Source organism: Cherax quadricarinatus, chromosome 21 (assembly GCF_038502225.1).
Source record: "Cherax quadricarinatus isolate ZL_2023a chromosome 21, ASM3850222v1, whole genome shotgun sequence".
NCBI lineage: Eukaryota > Metazoa > Arthropoda > Malacostraca > Decapoda > Parastacidae > Cherax > Cherax quadricarinatus.
In genome coordinates this window covers 4678104-4694982 of record NC_091312.1, presented here as the reverse complement: position 1 = coordinate 4694982, position 16879 = coordinate 4678104, and the positions used below count along the sequence as shown (strand labels likewise).

General features: G+C 47.7%; 1 protein-coding gene across 1 annotated transcript; it reads right to left on the bottom strand.

Moving 5' to 3' along the window:
• Positions 1-9727: 9727 nt before the first annotated feature.
• Positions 9728-12484, bottom strand: LOC128689069 (F-box protein 42; the record flags this gene model as incomplete). Its single annotated transcript, XM_053777147.2, has 1 exon — positions 9728-12484. A coding segment is annotated over one exon (1488 nt), but the record flags the coding sequence as incomplete, so codon positions are not given.
• Between the last annotated feature and the right edge of the window lie 4395 nt (positions 12485-16879).

Below are 16879 nucleotides of genomic sequence, written 5' to 3'. Positions count from 1 at the left end.
GTCCACCTCACACTGTCAAACATTGGTAGACGGAGTCGTCGTCCACCTCACACTGTCACACACTGGTAGACGGAGTCGTGGTCCACCTCACACTGTCAAACACTGGTAGACGGAGTCGTCGTCCACCTCACACTGTCAAACACTGGTAGACGGAGTCGTCGTCCACCTCACACTGTCACACACTGGTAGACGGAGTCGTGGTCCACCTCACACTGTCACACACTGGTAGACGGAGTCGTGGTCCACCTCACACTGTCAAACACTGGTGGACGGAGTCGTGGTCCACCTCACACTGTCAAACACTGGTAGACGGAGTCGTGGTCCACCTCACACTGTCAAACACTTTTAGACGGAGTCGTGGTCCACCTCACACTGTCAAACACTGGTAGACGGAGTCGTGGTCCACCTCACACTGTCAAACACTGGTGGACGGAGTCGTGGTCCACCTCACACTGTCAAACACTGGTAGACGGAGTCGTGGTCCACCTCACACTGTCAAACACTGGTAGACAGAGTCGTCGTCCACCTCACACTGTCAAACACTGGTAGACGGAGCCGTGGTCCACCTCACACTGTTAAACACTGGCATACGGAGTCGTGGTCCACCTCACACTGTCAAACACTGGTAGACGGAGTCGTCGTCCACCTCACACTGTCAAACACTGGCAGACGGAATCGTCGTCCACCTCACACTGTCAAACACTGGTAGACGGAGTCGTGGTCCACCTCACACTGTCAAACACTGGTAGACGGAGTCGTTGTCCACCTCACACTGTCAAACACTGGTAGACGGAGTCGTTGTCCACCTCACACTGTCAAACACTGGTAGACGGAGTCGTGGTCCACCTCACACTGTCAAACATTGGTAGACGGAGTCGTCGTCCACCTCACACTGTCGCACACTGGTAGACGGAGTCGTGGTCCACCTCACACTGTCAAACACTGGTAGACGGAGTCGTCGTCCACCTCACACTGTCAAACACTGGTAGACGGAGTCGTCGTCCACCTCACACTGTCACACACTGGTAGTCGGAGTCGTGGTCCACCTCACACTGTCAAACACTGGTAGATGTAGTCGTCATCCACCTCACACTGTCAAACACTGGTAGACGGAGTCGTGGTCCATCTCACACTGTCAAACACTGGTAGACGGAGTCGTGGTCCACCTCACACTGTCAAACACTGGTAGACGGAGTCGTGGTCCACCTCACACTGTCAAACACTGGTAGACGGAGTCGTGGTCCACCTCACACTGTCAAACACTGGTAGATGTAGTCGTCATCCACCTCACACTGTCAAACACTGGTAGACGGAGTCGTGGTCCACCTCACACTGTCAAACACTGGTAGACGGAGTCGTGGTCCACCTCACACTGTCAAACACTGGTAGACGGAGTCGTGGTCCACCTCACACTGTCAAACACTGGAAGACGGAGTCGTGGTCCACCTCACACTGTCAAACACTGGTAGATGTAGTCGTCATCCACCTCACACTGTCAAACACTGGTAGACGGAGTCGTGGTCCACCTCACACTGTCAAACACTGGTAGACGGAGTCGTCATCCACCTCGCACTGTCAAACACTGGTAGACGGAGTCGTGGTCCACCTCACACTGTCAAACACTGGTAGATGAAGTCGTCATCCACTTCACACTGTCAAACACTGGAATAGGAGTCGTCATCCACCTCACACTGTCAAACACTGGTAGATGAAGTCGTCATCCACCTCACACTGTCAAACACTGGTAGATGGAGCCGTCATCCACCTCACACTGTCAAACACTGGTAGATGAAGTCGTCATCCACCTCACACTGTCAAACACTGGTAGACGGAGTCGTCATCCACCTCACACTGTCAAACAGTGGTAGATGGAGTCGTCATCCACCTCACACTGTCAAACACTGGTAGACGGAGTCGTCATCCACCTCACACTGTCAAACACTGGTAGATGGAGCCGTCATCCACCTCACACTGTCAAACACTGGTAGACGGAGTCGTGGTCCACCTCACACTGTTAAACACTGGTAGATGGAGCCGTCATCCACCTCACACTGTCAAACACTGGTAGACGGAGTCGTCATCCACCTCACACTGTCAAACACTGGTAGACGGAGTCGTCATCCACCTCACACTGTCAAACACTGGTAGACGGAGTCGTCATCCACCTCACACTGTCAAACACTGGTAGACGGAGTCGTCATCCACCTCACACTGTCAAACACTGGTAGATGGAGCCGTCATCCACCTCACACTGTCAAACACTGGTAGATGAAGTCGTCATCCACCTCACACTGTCAAACACTGGTAGACGGAGTCGTCATCCACCTCACACTGTCAAACACTGGTAGATGAAGTCGTCATCCACCTCACACTGTCAAACACTGGTAGACGGAGTCGTCATCCACTTCACACTGTCAAACACTGGTAGATGGAGCCGTCATCCACCTCACACTGTCAAACACTGGAATAGGAGTCGTCATCCACCTCACACTGTCAAACACTGGTAGATGGAGTCGTCATCCACCTCACACTGTCAAACACTGGAAGATGGAGTCGTCATCCACCTCACACTGTCAAACACTGGTAGATGGAGTCGTCATCCACCTCACACTGTCAAACATTGGAAGATGGAGTCGTCATCCACCTCACACTGTCAAACACTGGTAGATGGAGTCGTCATCCACATCACACTGTCAAACACTGGTAGGTGGAGTCGTCATCCACCTCTCACTGTCAAACACTGGTAGATGGAATCGTCATCCACCTCACACTGTCAAACAGTGGTAGATGGAGTCGTCATCCACCTCACACTGTCAAACACTGGTAGACGGAGTCGTCATCCACCTCACACTGTCAAACACTGGTAGATGGAGCCGTCATCCACCTCACACTGTCAAACACTTGTAGACGGAGTCGTGGTCCACCTCACACTGTCAAACACTGGTAGATGGAGCCGTCATCCACCTCACACTGTCAAACACTGGAAGACGGAGTCGTCATCCACCTCACACTGTCAAACACTGGTAGACGGAGTCGTCGTCCACCTCACACTGTCAAACACTGGTAGACGGAGTCGTGGTCCACCTCACACTGTCAAACACTGGTAGACGGAGTCGTGGTCCACCTCACACTGTCAAACACTGGTAAACGGAGTCGTGGTCCACCTCACACTGTCAAACACTGGTAGATGGAGTCGTCATCCACCTCACACTGTCAAACACTGGTAGACGGAGTCGTGGTCCACCTCACACTGTCAAACACTGGTAGACGGAGTCGTGGTCCACTTCACATTGTCGAACACTGGTAGACGGAGTCGTGGTCCACCTCACACTGTCAAACACTGGTAGACGGAGTCGTGGTCCACCTCACACTGTCATACATTGGTAGACGGAGTCGTGGTCCACCTCACACTGTCAAACACTTATAGACGGAGTCGTCGTCCACCTCACACTGTCAAACACTTGTAGACGGAGTCGTGGTCCACCTCACACTGTCAAACACTGGTAGACGGAGTCGTGGTCCACTTCACACTGTCAAACACTGGTAGACGGAGTCGTCGTCCACCTCACACTGTCAAACACTTGTAGACGGAGTCGTGGTCCACCTCACATTGTCAAACACTGGTAGACGGAGTCGTGGTCCACCTCACACTGTCAAACACTGGTAGACGGAGTCGCCGTCAACCTCACACTGTCAAACACTGGTAGACGGGGTCCTGGTCCACCTCACACCGTCAAACACTGGTAAACGGAGTCGTCGTCCACCTCTCACTGTCAAACACTGGTAGACGGAGTCGTGGTCCCCCTTTCACTGTCAAACACTGGTAGACGGAGTCGTGGTCCACTTCACACTGTCAAACACTGGTAGACGGAGTCGGCGTCCACCTCACACTGTCAAACACTGGTAGACGGAGTCGTGGTCCACCTCACACTGTCAAACACTGGTAGACGGAGTCGTGGTCCACCTCACACTGTCAAACACTGGTAGACGGAGTCGTGGTCCACCTCACACTGTCAAACACTGGTAGACGGAGTCGTCGTCCACCTCACACTGTCAAACACTGGTAGACGGAGTCGTCGTCCACCTCACACTGTCAAACACTGGTAGACGGAGTCGTCGTCCACCTCACGGTGTCACACACACTGGTAGACGGAGTCGTGGTCCACCTCACACTGTCACACACTGGTAGACGGAGTCGTGGTCCACCTCACACTGTCAAACACTGGTAGACGGAGTCGTGGTCCGCCTCACACTGTCAAACACTGGTAGACGGAGTCGTGGTCCACCTCACACTGTCAAACACTGGTAGACGGAGTCGTCGGCCACCTCACACTGTCAAACACTGGTAGACGGAGTCGTGGTCCACCTCACACTATCACACACACTGGTAGACGGAGTCGTGGTTCACCTCACACTGTCACACACTGGTAGACGGAGTCGTGGTCCACCTCACACTGTCACACACTGGTAGACGGAGTCGTGGTCCACCTCACACTGTGAAACACTGGTAGACGGAGTCGTGGTCCACCTCACACTGTCACACACTGGTAGACGGAGTCGTGGTCCACCTCACACTGTCAAACACTGGTAGACGGAGTCGTGGTCCACCTCACACTGTCAAACACTTTTAGACGGAGTCGTGGTCCACCTCACACTGTCAAACACTGGTAGACGGAGTCGTGGTCCACCTCACACTGTCAAACACTGGTGGACGGAGTCGTGGTCCACCTCACACTGTCAAACACTGGTAGACGGAGTCGTGGTCCACCTCACACTGTCAAACACTGGTAGACAGAGTCGTCGTCCACCTCACACTGTCAAACACTGGTAGACGGAGCCGTGGTCCACCTCACACTGTTAAACACTGGCATACGGAGTCGTGGTCCACCTCACACTGTCAAACACTGGTAGACGGTGTCGTCGTCCACCTCACACTGTCAAACACTGGCAGACGGAATCGTCGTCCACCTCACACTGTCAGACACTGGTAGACGGAGTCGTGGTCCACCTCACACTGTCAAACACTGGTAGACGGAGTCGTTGTCCACCTCACACTGTCAAACACTGGTAGACGGAGTCGTTGTCCACCTCACACTGTCAAACACTGGTAGACGGAGTCGTGGTCCACCTCACACTGTCAAACATTGGTAGACGGAGTCGTCGTCCACCTCACACTGTCACACACTGGTAGACGGAGTCGTGGTCCACCTCACACTGTCAAACACTGGTAGACGGAGTCGTCGTCCACCTCACACTGTCAAACACTGGTAGACGGAGTCGTCGTCCACCTCACACTGTCACACACTGGTAGACGGAGTCGTGGTCCACCTCACACTGTCACACACTGGTAGACGGAGTCGTGGTCCACCTCACACTGTCAAACACTGGTAGACGGAGTCGTGGTCCACCTCACACTGTCACACACTGGTAGACGGAGTCGTGGTCCACCTCACACTGTCAAACACTGGTAGACGGAGTCGTGGTCCACCTCACACTGTCAAACACTGGCAGACGGAGTCGTGGTCCACCTCACACTGTCAAACACTGGCAGACGGAGTCGTGGTCCACCTCACACTGTCAAACACTGGCAGACGGAGTCGTGGTCCACCTCACACTGTCAAACACTGGTAGACGGAGTCGTGGTCCACCTCACACTGTCACACACTGGCAGACGGAGTCGTGGTCCACCTCACACTGTCAAACACTGGTAGACGGAGTCGTGGTTCACCTCACAGTGTCAAACACTGGTAGACGGAGTCGTCGTCCACCTCACACTGTCCAACACTGGCAGACGGGGTCGTGGTCCACCTCACACTGCCAAACACTGGCAGACGGAGTCGTGGTCCACCTCACACTGTCACACACTGGTAGACGGGGTCGTCGTCCACCTCACACTGTCAAACACTGGTAGACGGGGTCGTGGTCCACCTCACACGGTCAAACACTGGTAGACGGGGTCGTGGTCCACCTCACACTGTCACACACTGGTAGACGGGGTCGTGGTCCACCTCACACTGTCAAAAACTGGTAGACGGAGTCGTGGTCCACCTCACACTGTCACACACTGGTAGACGGGGTCGTGGTCCACCTCACACTGTCAAACACTGGTAGACGGAGTCGTGGTCCACCTCACACTGTCACACACTGGTAGACGGAGTCGTGGTCCACCTCACACTGTCACACACTGGTAGACGGAGTCGTGGTCCACCTCACACTGTCAAGCACTGGTAGACGGGGTCGTGGTCCACCTCACACTGTCACACACTGGTAGACGGAGTCGTGGTCCACCTCACACTGTCAAACACTGGTAGACGGAGTCGTGGTCCACCTCACACTGTCACACACTGGTAGACGGAGTCGTGGTCCACCTCACACTGTCAAACACTGGTAGACGGGGTCGTGGTCCACCTCACACTGTCACACACTGGTAGACGGAGTCGTGGTCCACCTCACACTGTCAAACACTGGTAGACGGGGTCGTGGTCCACCTCACACTGTCACACACTGGTAGACGGAGTCGTGGTCCACCTCACACTGTCAAACACTGGTAGACGGAGTCGTGGTCCACCTCACACTGTCAAACACTGGTAGACGGGGTCGTGGTCAACCTCACACTGTCAAACACTGGTAGACGGAGTCGTGGTCTACCTCACACTGTCAAACACTGGTAGACGGAGTCGTGGTCCACCTCACACTGTCACACACTGGTAGACGGAGTCGTGGTCCACCTCACACTGTCAAACACTGGTAGACGGAGTCGTGGTCCACCTCACACTGTCAAACACTTGCAGACGGAGTCGTGGTCCACCTCACACTGTCAAACACTGGTAGACGGAGTCGTGGTCCACCTCACACTGTCAAGCACTGGTAGACGGAGTCGTGGTCCACGTCACACTGTCAAGCACTGGTAGACGGAGTCGTGGTCCACCTCACACTGTCAAGCACTGGTAGACGGAGTCGTGGTCCACCTCACACTGTCAAACACTGGTAGACGGGGTCGTGGTCCACCTCACACTGTCACACACTGGTAGACGGAGTCGTGGTCCACCTCACACTGTCAAACACTGGTAGACGGGGTCGTGGTCCACCTCACACTGTCACACACTGGTAGACGGAGTCGTGGTCCACCTCACACTGTCAAACACTGGTAGACGGAGTCGTGGTCCACATCACACTGTCAAACACTGGTAGACGGGGTCGTGGTCAACCTCACACTGTCAAACACTCGTAGACGGAGTCGTGGTCTACCTCACACTGTCAAACACTGGTAGACGGAGTCGTGGTCCACCTCACACTGTCAAACACTGGTAGACGGAGTCGTGGTCCACCTCACACTGTCAAACACTGGTAGACGGAGTCGTGGTCCACCTCACACTGTCAAACACTGGCAGACGGAGTCGTGGTCCACCTCACACTGTCAAACACTGGTAGACGGAGTCGTGGTCCACCTCACACTGTCAAACACTGGTAGACGGAGTCGTGGTCCACCTCACACTGTCAAGCACTGGTAGACGGAGTCGTGGTCCACCTCACACTGTCAAGCACTGGTACACGGAGTCGTGGTCCACCTCACACTGTCAAACACTGGTAGACGGAGTCGTGGTCCACCTCACACTGTCAAGCACTGGTAGACGGAGTCGTGGTCCACCTCACACTGTCAAGCACTGGTAGACGGGGTCGTGGTCCACCTCACACTGTCAAGCACTGGTAGACGGAGTCGTGGTCCACCTCACACTGTCAAGCACTGGTAGACGGGGTCGTGGTCCACCTCACACTGTCAAACACTGGTAGACGGGGTCGTGGTCCACCTCACACTGTCAAACACTGGTAGACGGGGTCGTGGTCCACCTCACACTGTCAAACACTGGTAGACGGGGTCGTGGTCCACCTCACACTGTCAAACACTGGTAGACGGGGTCGTGGTCCACCTCACACTGTCAAACACTGGTAGACGGGGTCGTGGTCCACCTCACACTGTCAAACACTGGTAGACGGGGTCGTGGTCCACCTCACACTGTCAAGCACTGGTAGACGGAGTCGTGGTCCACCTCACACTGTCAAACACTGGTAGACGGGGTCGTGGTCCACCTCACACTGTCAAGCACTGGTAGACGGAGTCGTGGTCCACCTCACACTGTCAAACACTGGTAGACGGGGTCGTGGTCCACCTCACACTGTCAAGCACTGGTAGACGGAGTCGTGGTCCACCTCACACTGTCAAACACTGGTAGACGGAGTCGTGGTCCACCTCACACTGTCAAACACTGGTAGACGGAGTCGTGGTCCACCTCACACTGTCACACTCTAGAATCACCCACCATGAAGGGAAATAACATGAAGACAATGTTTTTATATTATTCTCCACTAATCAATGACATGGGAACTCCCAAATTATTTTTTTCCTCGACGCTCAAGCTTTCTAGATATTGAAAAATTGCTCATTGAGCTGTCAGGGACTGAAGAAGCTTTATCTTGCACGCTCCACGGCTCTCAGCCTGTGTGGGAAAGTGTACGACCACTGATGACCTGACTCGTGTGTGTGTGTGTGTGTGTATGTGTTTGTGTGTGTGTGTGTGTGTGTGTGTGTGTGTGTGTGTGTGTGTGTGTGTGTGTACTTACCTAATTATACTCACCTAATTGTGGTTGCTGGGGTCGAGGCTCAGCTCCTGGCCCCGCCTCTTCGCTGAACGTCAGTCCGATTTCACTTAACCTTTCTTCATAGGACATTCTCCTTAGCTCTGGAACCAGCCTTGTTGCAAACCTTTGCACTTTCTCTAATTTCTTGACGTGTTTGACCAGGTGTGGGTTCCAAACTGGTGCTGCGTACTTCAGTATGGGCCTGACGTACACAGTGTATAAAGTCTTGAACGATTCCTTACTGAGGTACCGGAACTCTATTCTCAGGTTTGCCAAGCGCCCATATGCTGCAGCAGTTATCTTTTTTAATGTGTGCTTCTCGGTATTATACTCACTCCTAGATCTTTCTCCTCGAGTGAGGTTTGAAGTCTTTGGCCTCCTAGCCTATACTCTGTCTGCGGTCTTCTTTGCCCTTCTCCGATCTTCATGACTTTGCATTTGGCTGGGTTAAATTCTAGGAGCCAGTTTCTGGACCACACATCCAGCCTGTCCAGGTCTCTTTGTAGACCTGTCTGGTCCGCATGTGATTTAATTCTCCTCATTAACTTCACGTCATCTGCGAACAGGGACACTTCTGAGTCTATCCCTTCCATCATGTCGTTCACATATACCAAGACTAGCATTGTGTGTGTACTCACCTAGTTGTACTCACCTAGTTGAGGTTGCGGGGGTCGAGTCCGAGCTCCTGGCCCCGCCTCTTCACTGATCGCTACTAGGTCACTCTCCCTGAGCCGTGAGCTTTATCATACCTCTGATTAAAGCTATGTATGGATCCTGCCTCCACTACATCGCTTCCCAAACTATTCCACTTACTGACTACTCTGTGGCTGAAGAAATACTTCCTAACATCCCTGTGATTCATCTGCGTCTTCAACTTCCAACTGTGTCCCCTTGTTACTGTGTCCAGTCTGTGTGTGTGTGTGTGTGCGTGTGTGTGTGTGTGTGTGTGTGTGTGTTAGTTAGTTACCATTTTGTCCTGGGCACATGTCGATTAGACACTAGGCCTGTTGTGTGTGTGTAGGTGTGTAGGTGTATGTGTGTGTGTGTGTGTGTGTGTGTGTGTGTGTGTGTGTGTGTGTGTGTGTGTGTGTGTGTGTGTGTGTGTGTGTGTTAGTTGTGTGTGTGTGTGTGTGTGTGTGTGTGTGTGTGTGTGTGTGTGTGTGTGTGTGTGTGTGTGTGTGTATGTGTGTGTGTGTGTGTGTGTGCGCGAGAGCGAGTACATGCATGTGTACGTACACAGTACATGTGTGTGGCAGGACAGAGGTGGGTCAGTGCTGCTTACTATTAGTGGCAGCAACGTACCCTGCTTCCACCCACTAAATTTCTTTTACAGTGTGAAATAAAAGAAACTTATTTTCACTTACACCAAACACTTATGAAGATATCCAGCCATCATTACATTGTACTTCCTACAAAATACTGTAAAACAATGCCTGTCTTAAGTTGGTGGAAACATGTAAAACAGGAGTAGCAAAGACCAGTGATGTGCAACTGTCTTGCTTCTACCCAGACTAACTGCTCCCTTCTTACAAAAAAAAAAATAAAGGATTATTATTATATTTAAGGGTAAGCACTAAACCCATAGGGGACACAACTCCTAGGGAAATGGGAGGCAATCAGGGTTGATAAAAGGAATGGAAGGATAAATCCAATTTCTTGGATGGAGTCCCTCACCAGCATCTAGGTATGTCCCCTGAGGAGGTCAAGAAACAAAAGAAAGTTTTGCTTTTGCTTTATGTTTTGTGGTAGAAAAATTGGACAAATGGAGGAGATACAACTAATAGGTCTAAACATTGGAGCACAGTCTCTTAACTGTGCTACAATGCTAACTCTTACAAGTATAATTATATATTTTAATTATTCTTTTTTAAAAGAAATTGTAAGACTAGTATACAGCTCCTGTATACACTATACACATATAACCCTGACTAAGGAGAGGGGAAAGTCATGATGATGTTTCAGTCAGACTTGAATCATTGACAATGACTTGTTGGACCAAAATGTCATCATTACTTTCCCCTTCGTAAGTCTGTCTTATTTGTGTACTGTTCCAGCCATGGTATTGTAACTTTTTAGTCTTCCTGGATACATTATATTCAGCTACACATAATTTTAGACAGTGCTACTGTATTACTTTTGCTCATTTGTTTGCAGTTTTGACCTTATTTCTATACAAATACAAATAAAAACAATTACATAAATAACTGCTACCAAGAAATACAAGAGTTATGAAATATTTTTAGTGCCATATACTATTTACAATACTATGTTGCAGTTCTCTTATAATACTGTAAAACAAAGTAAAATATCTATATACAGTATTACAAATATAATAAACTGTTTAACATCTTTTAAATCATTATGCAGCAAAATATGAACTGGAAGGTGCGGATACAAATATCACAGTGTTTGATACAGTTTCTTGGCTTTGTCCTCCAGTGGGATCATGTGGGATACCACCAAACATGATTTGATGTCCTCTGCCAAGAACTAAGGAGTAAAGAAGAGATGGTTGAGGAGGAGACCCAATACAGGTTGGGAGATCAGTAGATTGGTTAACAGGCCACCATCTAGCCTGCTTGTGTGAAATTACTTGACTGATATCCAGCATATGAGGTGTAACAGTACTACGAGATGATGTAGTCTTATTAAAGGCTGTACTAGTATGTTCTTGTTGCCGTGATAGTTCCCTTAGTCTCTCCTTCATCCTAGACAATACCTGAAGTCTGCGCTCCCTATCACTTGATGCATTTGGCCTAATAGAAGGTCTTGGTCTCCCTCTCCCAGATGCTCCTTGGCCACTATGTGTGCCCTGAATGTTTACATCATCACTTTCATCACTGCTAGATTCTGCCTGGTCTGCTGGATGGATTCCTGGTCGAAGAAACCCTCGCTGGCCATTAACGTTTGGTTCCAACTGATGACGTTCTGGATGATGATGTTCATGAGGACGTATTTCTGGCTGCTGTACTGGGGGCACCCAAACATTTGTTGGCTGTCTTCTTACTGAACCTAGTACCAAAAGCTGACACATATTGCCACCTGCTGTTGCACTATTAGTCCCACAAGTTGACAAAACCACAACACTATTCCCAACTTTGCATGCTGGATTATACCACATTTGTGAGGACATATATTCAGACTCTTCTACATAAATCTGCTCCCAATGCCATTTTTCACTTCCGTTGTAAATGTTACCAGGTAATGTTAGCAGCCATATATCATTGTAAAGTTTGTTGGAGCCTCCACATCCAGCAAGGATTAAAATATGTCTCTCATCTAGTTTTATCTGTGAATGGCCATACCTTGGTTTAGGCATAGGCTCTGACACCACAGGCTTAAACCAACACTGTCTCACAAGGTCTGAACAGAAGACATCATTTGTACTCGCAGAGGTTCCCTCCTGTTTTTGCAATCCACCAAATACGACCATAACACAGCCATGTACCGAAGCTGAATGACCAGCTGTTGGTGGGGGTGATCCAGGATAGTACAGTTGAGTCCATCGATTACCTAATATATCATAGACATGCAATTCGCTGAACAAGACCCACTGCTGATGCAGAGGGTACAAAGAAGGATGAGTCCAACCACCAAATAACACAAGGCAATTGTTCCATGTTACCATTGAGGCATATGCTTTGGGCGATGGATAAGTTCCTGTTGTCAATAAGCGTGTCCATTCATGTAACCCTAAGTCAAAACGCCAAAGGTCATTAAATGTTGTATTTGTTGACGTACACCCACCAAAAACATACATGGATGAATCAAACACACATGCTGAATGTGAGTAACGTCTGCTGATTGGGATGATGTGGCTTGGATATGTTGGACTAAACCACTTGTGTGTGTGTGTGTGTGTGTGTGTGTGTGCGTGTGAGTGTGTGTGTGTGTGTGTGTGTGTGTGTGTGTGTGTGTGTGTGTGTGTGTGTGTGTGTGTGTGCGTGTGTGTGTGTGTGTGTGTGTGTGTGTAGGTGTGTGTGTGTGTGTGCATGTTAGTTAGTGTGTGTGTGTGTGTGTGTGTGTGTGTGTGTGTGTGTGTGTGTGTGTGAGTGTGTGTGTGTGTGTGTGTGTGTGTGTGTGTGTGTGTGTGTGTGTGTGTGTGTGTGTGTGTGTGTGTGTGTGTGTACTCACCTAATTGTACTCACCTAATTGTGGTTGCAGGGGTCGAGACTCAGCTCCTGGCCCCGCCTCTTCACTGATCGCTACTGGATCCTCTCTCTCTCTGCTTCCTGAGCTTTGTCATACCTCTTCTTAAAACTATGTATGGTTCCTGCCTCCACTACTTCACTTGCTAGGCTATTCCACTTGCTGACAACTCTATGACTGAAGAAATACTTCCTAACGTCCCTGTGACTCGTCTGAGTCTTCAGCTTCCAGTTGTGACCCCTTGTCCCTGTGTCCCCTCTCTGGAACATCCTATCTCTGTCCACCTTGTCTATTCCCCGCAGTATCTTGTATGTCGTTATCATGTCTCCCCTGAAACAGCCAATAAACATAAAAGTCTTGAAAGCCTTGAAAATCCCTCGCCAAATATTATCCTCCTCGTAGAGTTCAACCTCTATATCATGAAAAATGAGATAATAAACCACAGCGTTGTACCAGTAACAGTTTATGTTAAGTGGGTTTAGGTCTGAAGAGGAACTGCATAGTATAAGCCAATAGGCCTGCTGCAGTGTTCCTCCTTTCTTATGTTCTTATGTAAACACCACAGATCAACAGGTACATACCAGAGAACTAATGACGCTTTGTGATTAGTTTGTATTGAACCAACAGATTACAAAACCTACTGGAAATGAAAATACACTGGATCTGATTTTCACTCTCAACGAAGAGCTAATCAGAAAAATAAGGATCACAAAAAAAAATATTTACCCTGATCTCAACACGATAGAAGTGCAGACAGTATAAATGCTGGGTTGGAAAACTCCTGGAATAATAAACGAGAATTAATGTTTAGTAAATTTGGTTTCAATAATTTGAGAATCGACCTGGACAAAATGAGGAACTATCGGACGTACCCTGGGACAGTCTTGAAGAGTCTTAATCCTCACTAGTGCTTGGAAAAGCTGGATGCAGAAGCACGCAGGGTCTGAATAAAATATATGTACGGCTGAGAAAGCATAAAAGTACATCAAATATAGAAAGAGAATGAGCAGACGAAGGAAAAGAAAAGTTACCGAACTGCTTTAAAAAGTTAACATGACAACGAAGGAAAGACGATCTTTGCAGGGAGGTTACCCAGTTGGAACAAAAAATTAAGTTTTTTGAGTCAGATGAAAGCACAAAAGAAACAAAGAGCAGTCCAGCATATTGCAAGAAAATCCCATATAAGAAACCACATGCAAAATACTAATTAAGAACTACCTTTAGAATTAGACCATTAATCACAGGAGTTTCAATCACTGTCGATGAACAGCAATGAGATAAATTCCGTAAAGTATATATGAATCAGTGGTCATAACGGGGAAGCAGACAAACGAGTACACGACTTTCCGATCAATAGAACACAATAGTGGTACGCACAGCCAACTCCTGCATTAGTAAGAAAAGTTCAGTACCCCATAAGGCACGGTCCTGGTGCCTCTACTGTTTCTTATCATCACAACACTTTACAAATACTCGACACAAATCATACCACGGGTAGGGTTAGAACCCGCGATCAGAGAGTCACAAAGCTCCAGACCAGCTGGCTACAATAAGATTCATCCAACTAGGTATATTTCTACACTATTGGAAGGTTAGCATAGGCACCATTGTGACCACAAATGCAAGTTTTTACAGACGAATCTCCCGCTAGCTTGGCCGTGACGAACTCTAGCTCAAGTCCCCTCAAAGCCGTCAACATGACTCATGAAATCGTAATGACACGGATGATACTTAAATAAACATGAAAATCACCTTGGTAGAAGGCACGGAAACACTACAGAAAGATGTAAACAAAGTCTCGCAGCGGGCAGTAGCGAATAACACGACGTTTAATGATGACAGACTTAAACTACTTAGATATGAAAATATTAATGATTAATAATAATAATAATAATAATAATAATAATAATAATAATAATAATAATAATAATAATAATTTGCTGGAGGGCAAAACGTGTCGATTAATATGGTAAAAAGCTCCAATGTTTACATGGTACGTCTCGCTTTATGTAAAATATTACTGACTTTGATAAAGCACGACTTAGAGCTATGTCAATTTTTGAGAAACTCTATTTATAGCCTCACTGACTTTGAAAAAACTCTTTATTGAGTTTTATTGACTTAATAAAGCTCCATTTAGAGGAAAACGTAGCCTGTTAATAAAGATTTCCTCTTTACAGTGTCTTTTATTAACACAGTAATAACATTCATTATTTAATGTTAAAATGTTCAACAACTTATGAAAATGTTCACCTTATTAAATATTTTCTCTATTAAGCGCTCAGTTTCTTACATATTCATCTCCTCATATGTTCACCTTCTTCTTGAATATTCATCACCTTCAGCTGGACATGATCGTCATCGTGTTAACACAGTTGAACAACCTCGTTCACCAAGACTCAATTTTTGTTTGGCTCAAAGTGTTTCCTCCTCAAAGTCAATATTTAAGTTCAATACACAAATTCAAATGTCCAGAATTATCTTTAGATAATAACTTATGGGTAATTTAACCCTAAGATGTGTCACTTTTCAGTCCCCAAAAAAACAATGTTACATCACCACCTGCCCCACATACCACTTAAAAGGAACCAGGAGGTACACACTCCATAAAACAAATCATAGTAGTTACGGTAGCTACGACAACTCCATTCCAAGTGATTTTTTAGTGGTAGGAAACGAAGAAATAACCAGAATAGTCCACCACCTCGGAGCCTTGTTGGGCTGGAGGCACAGCCAGTGGCGCCTCCGGACTCACAGCTACTGATGCCAACAACAAAATCCTCCCGACAAACATGCAACACAACCTCATTTATATTTGCTAATATACAGGGTTTTAAGCCATCCACAAACGACAAAATACCTTTCATCATTGGAGTTCCAGAGAAGGCAAATGCAGCCTTCAGAGACCCACGCAAAAGATTGCTTTTAGAGTGAAATAAGGATACCTGGGTACAATCTTTTCAGATGCGACAGAAACAACATTCGCACAGAGATACTAAACACCACAAAGGATGTAGCTGAAGTTCATACACACCTCATTTATAAATATCGCCATCCACAAAGACAAAATACCTTTCATCAACAGAGAAGGCAAATGCACTTGTTGCATTAAGGATACCTGCTTTTGTATACAAGATACCACCAGATGAAGTTCTAACAATTCTTGTTCCTTGTATATAAGCCACCAGATGCAACTTCCCAACAGCTCAACGAACAGCTATCGAAAATTGACTCCTGTCTGGGAAAACCAGACAAGCCCGGCCATGTATACCTGAAAGAACCCTTTTGGGTTAATATTTGAATCCCTTGCGACCTTAGCCTCACAATCCCTTTTTGATTTTCTTATTCCTTTCTTTATTTCTCTCTTTAATTGAATATATGGATTTCTTAACTCCCCCATCCCCTCTTTTGATACGCCTATATATGTCTCTCTTTTGACCAATGAGATGTTTTAATCTATTGTTCATCCATTTGGGATAATTTTTGTTAGATCTAATTTCCCTACTCAGAACAAAAGTTGTCTGGGCAGCTAGAACTATGCTCTGAAAAACGTCATATTGACAACCAAGATCACCTACCTGACCCATAGTCAGGACATCCCAATTTAGCCCACCCAGGTAATTTTTCAGTCCCATGAAGTCGGCCAAGCGGAAATCTGGGACATAGATTTGATTGTATTTATCTTGGTAATTCCATGATATATTGAAACTAAGTGATTTGTGATCACTTTCCCCAAGCTCATCATTAGTGACTCATTGTTGGCAAGAACCAAGTCAACCAGATTGTTTCCTCTAGTTGGTTCCATCACAACCTGTTCTAAAAAGCAATCCTGAACCGTATCAAGTCACTAGACTCAAGATTTCCTGTCATATTGTTCCAATCAATTTGTCTAAAGTTAAAATCTCCCGTTATCACAACATCTTCATATCTAGATGCCTTATGAATTTCGTCCCATAACAGCTTACTGCACTCCCTATCAAGGTTTGGGGGCCTATAAATCACACCCAAAATTAATTTGTCACGACCCTCGAGAAACTGTAGCCAAACAGATTCTGTGTTCGATGTTTCTAATCTTATACCATGTCTAAGGCAA